The sequence below is a fragment of the Ipomoea triloba genome, chromosome 16 (genome assembly GCF_003576645.1).
Source record: "Ipomoea triloba cultivar NCNSP0323 chromosome 16, ASM357664v1".
NCBI lineage: Eukaryota > Viridiplantae > Streptophyta > Magnoliopsida > Solanales > Convolvulaceae > Ipomoea > Ipomoea triloba.
Window position 1 is genome coordinate 17,550,648 of NC_044931.1, and position 2,326 is coordinate 17,552,973.

The window sequence follows — 2,326 nt, forward strand, 5'->3', positions numbered from 1 at the left end:
GAATTAATCAAATTAATTCCGTAATATCAAGAGTCATTTCTGAACGGACACAGTAGGTGAAACGTCGCGTTCGAGAGGTTACTGGAGTCGTAGTGCGCGACATGGTCCAAACTGTGAACCATCGAGACATCGCCGTGCCGCGAAACATTGAGAAGTGCATGCTTCGAGACATCGTGCCAGCAGCGAGACATCGGACGCGCGCGCCAGCCCGGGCCGCACGACATCGCACTCGCACGTGAACGACCTTCGAGAGGTCGACTCCGCTAAGCTTCGAGACATCGAACTACCTCTCGATAGGTCAGTTCATCTTGATGTCTCGAACTTATGTGGACTGAGATTGAAAACTTGTTCGGAATTTTGGCATAACTTAGCCCGCAAGGCTAACCACTTTTCCGGACGACATTCGTCCCCGCAAGTGCTGGCGCACACGAGTTCAAGCCTTTTCGAACTCATTTTGGGATTTGATTTGCACCCCCTACACGCGAGAGAGAGCCTCTATGCCATACAAGTCAATTAGCCTTAAAAAAGCTCTTGCATTTATAGTGGGGCAAATCTTCCTTCCCAACCAATGTGGGACAAAGCTACATAAGCTTTTCCTCACTTAAAATACCATCCCCAATGGGTCTACTTTGAGAACCAATTTCTCATTCACGCATTATCCATTTTGAGCGTACAATATATGGATCTCTTCGCCTCACTACGAAGAACACGAATCCACTTTAACCCGACCCAAATCGGTAGTGGACCCCACTCTAAATGGTAACACAAAATGGCCACTTAAATGCCATTTTATTGCTAATTTTCCAACAATTTTTAATATCTAAATATATAATAAAAAATAAATTGCGCTATATAATATTCGATGTCATCGCGCAGATAATTGGACAATTATTTGCTCTAATTCAAGCTAGGAAAACAGCAGAAAACATAATCAATCCAACTAATTTCATTAATTGCGCTATATAATATTCGATGTTACAATTTATATAATTATATATCGATCCAAATATTATTAAAATATTATAACAAATCCATTTCGTGCAACGCACGGGCGAAAATACTAGTAATAATAATAATATCAAAGATATACCTTTTGGAGAATTATAACGGTTTTGGTATTAATTGAAAAATTTAAATTTTTTTACCTTTCTTGAGATCTCTTACCATTTTATAATTTCAATACTAGACCATTTTGATCTCATCCATTCTGTATAAATACAACCATACACAATCCATCAACTTCACAACCCCAACTAATCTTAATATTGTGGAACTCTCTCATTCTTCAAGGCCTAGATCTTTTTTCAACATTTGCCTTTCCTACCTTTTTCTCTTCATGAGATGAGCGCCCAGATTTAATAAGTTTGGAGTCTTTGGATTTATTTCTAGAGGGTTCATCTGGCTGCTCCATAGATGCCAAAGGATCACATTTTGCTGAAGATGCATCCAAACGATGAGCTTTAAGAACAAGTTCATTAGCAACAGATTCAGCAACAGTTTCCTCCCACTAACGTTAATTATTTCAATGACGGGTCGATTTGGTCGTCTTGAAGATTAGCCTCTTGCGTGATAACCAAATTGGAAAAAACCAATTTTCTGGTTAGCATTATTCTATTATATTGCCCTTCTTGGTTTCAATCATTACCAATTTTTTTTAATAAATACTTGATTTCATTTTGTTATGAATGGAAGACCAATCATGTAGGCAAAGAGGTATGCTGACCATGTATGAGATGAACGTCGTGCCCAACTCCATCAATCTCCGGCTGGATGCTAGCACAGTGTCGATCATGCTCCGCCACGCGAGTGGAAGCTTATCTTCTTTGACTCCTTGTGGAAGGATTTGCTGATGGAGGCTCTGCCCATGTTTCTAGCGGAATTGCCGAGTCCGACACTGGTTTTGATTACGGGTGATGAGTTTTTGATGGAGCGGGGTGGCATGGAGAGTTTGTTTTTAGGTATGAGGTGATCCGGGGCTCAATTGGATTTGGCTGAGAAGTGAACTGAATTTGATCATCCTAAATTAGACTTTGGGACTCAGGTTGATGCGGAAGGGAGTTGTTCACAGTCACCATGGGGCCTTTCTTATGAATTATTCATTTTTAGTTAATTAGTTTCCTAATATAATTTTTCTATCATATTTTAATTAATTAATAATTTTCTTAATATATCTTACTTAAAAGGTTTAGTCTCTTTTTTATGGTACTTCCATATACTATTTACCATCTAATATTTCTAAAATGTGTATTGATGATTACTAACTTGGTGTTAACTCTTTGCTGCTTGAACATATTGTGAGCCAAAGAAGTGGATGAGGAGCAAATGG

At 38.9% G+C, this 2,326-nt stretch overlaps 1 protein-coding gene across 1 annotated transcript in view; it reads right to left on the minus strand.

Annotated features, from left to right (window-relative positions):
* Nucleotides 1-1,198: 1,198 nt before the first annotated feature.
* Nucleotides 1,199-2,326, minus strand: part of LOC116007869 (small RNA degrading nuclease 1-like) — an 8,202-nt gene continuing 7,074 nt past the window's right edge. The window contains exons 3-4 of the mRNA XM_031248536.1: nucleotides 1,325-1,458; nucleotides 1,199-1,207 (exon numbers count right to left, since the gene is read on the minus strand). Coding sequence (XP_031104396.1) covers nucleotides 1,199-1,207; nucleotides 1,325-1,458 — 143 coding nt within the window. The remainder of the gene's footprint in view (nucleotides 1,208-1,324; nucleotides 1,459-2,326) is intronic.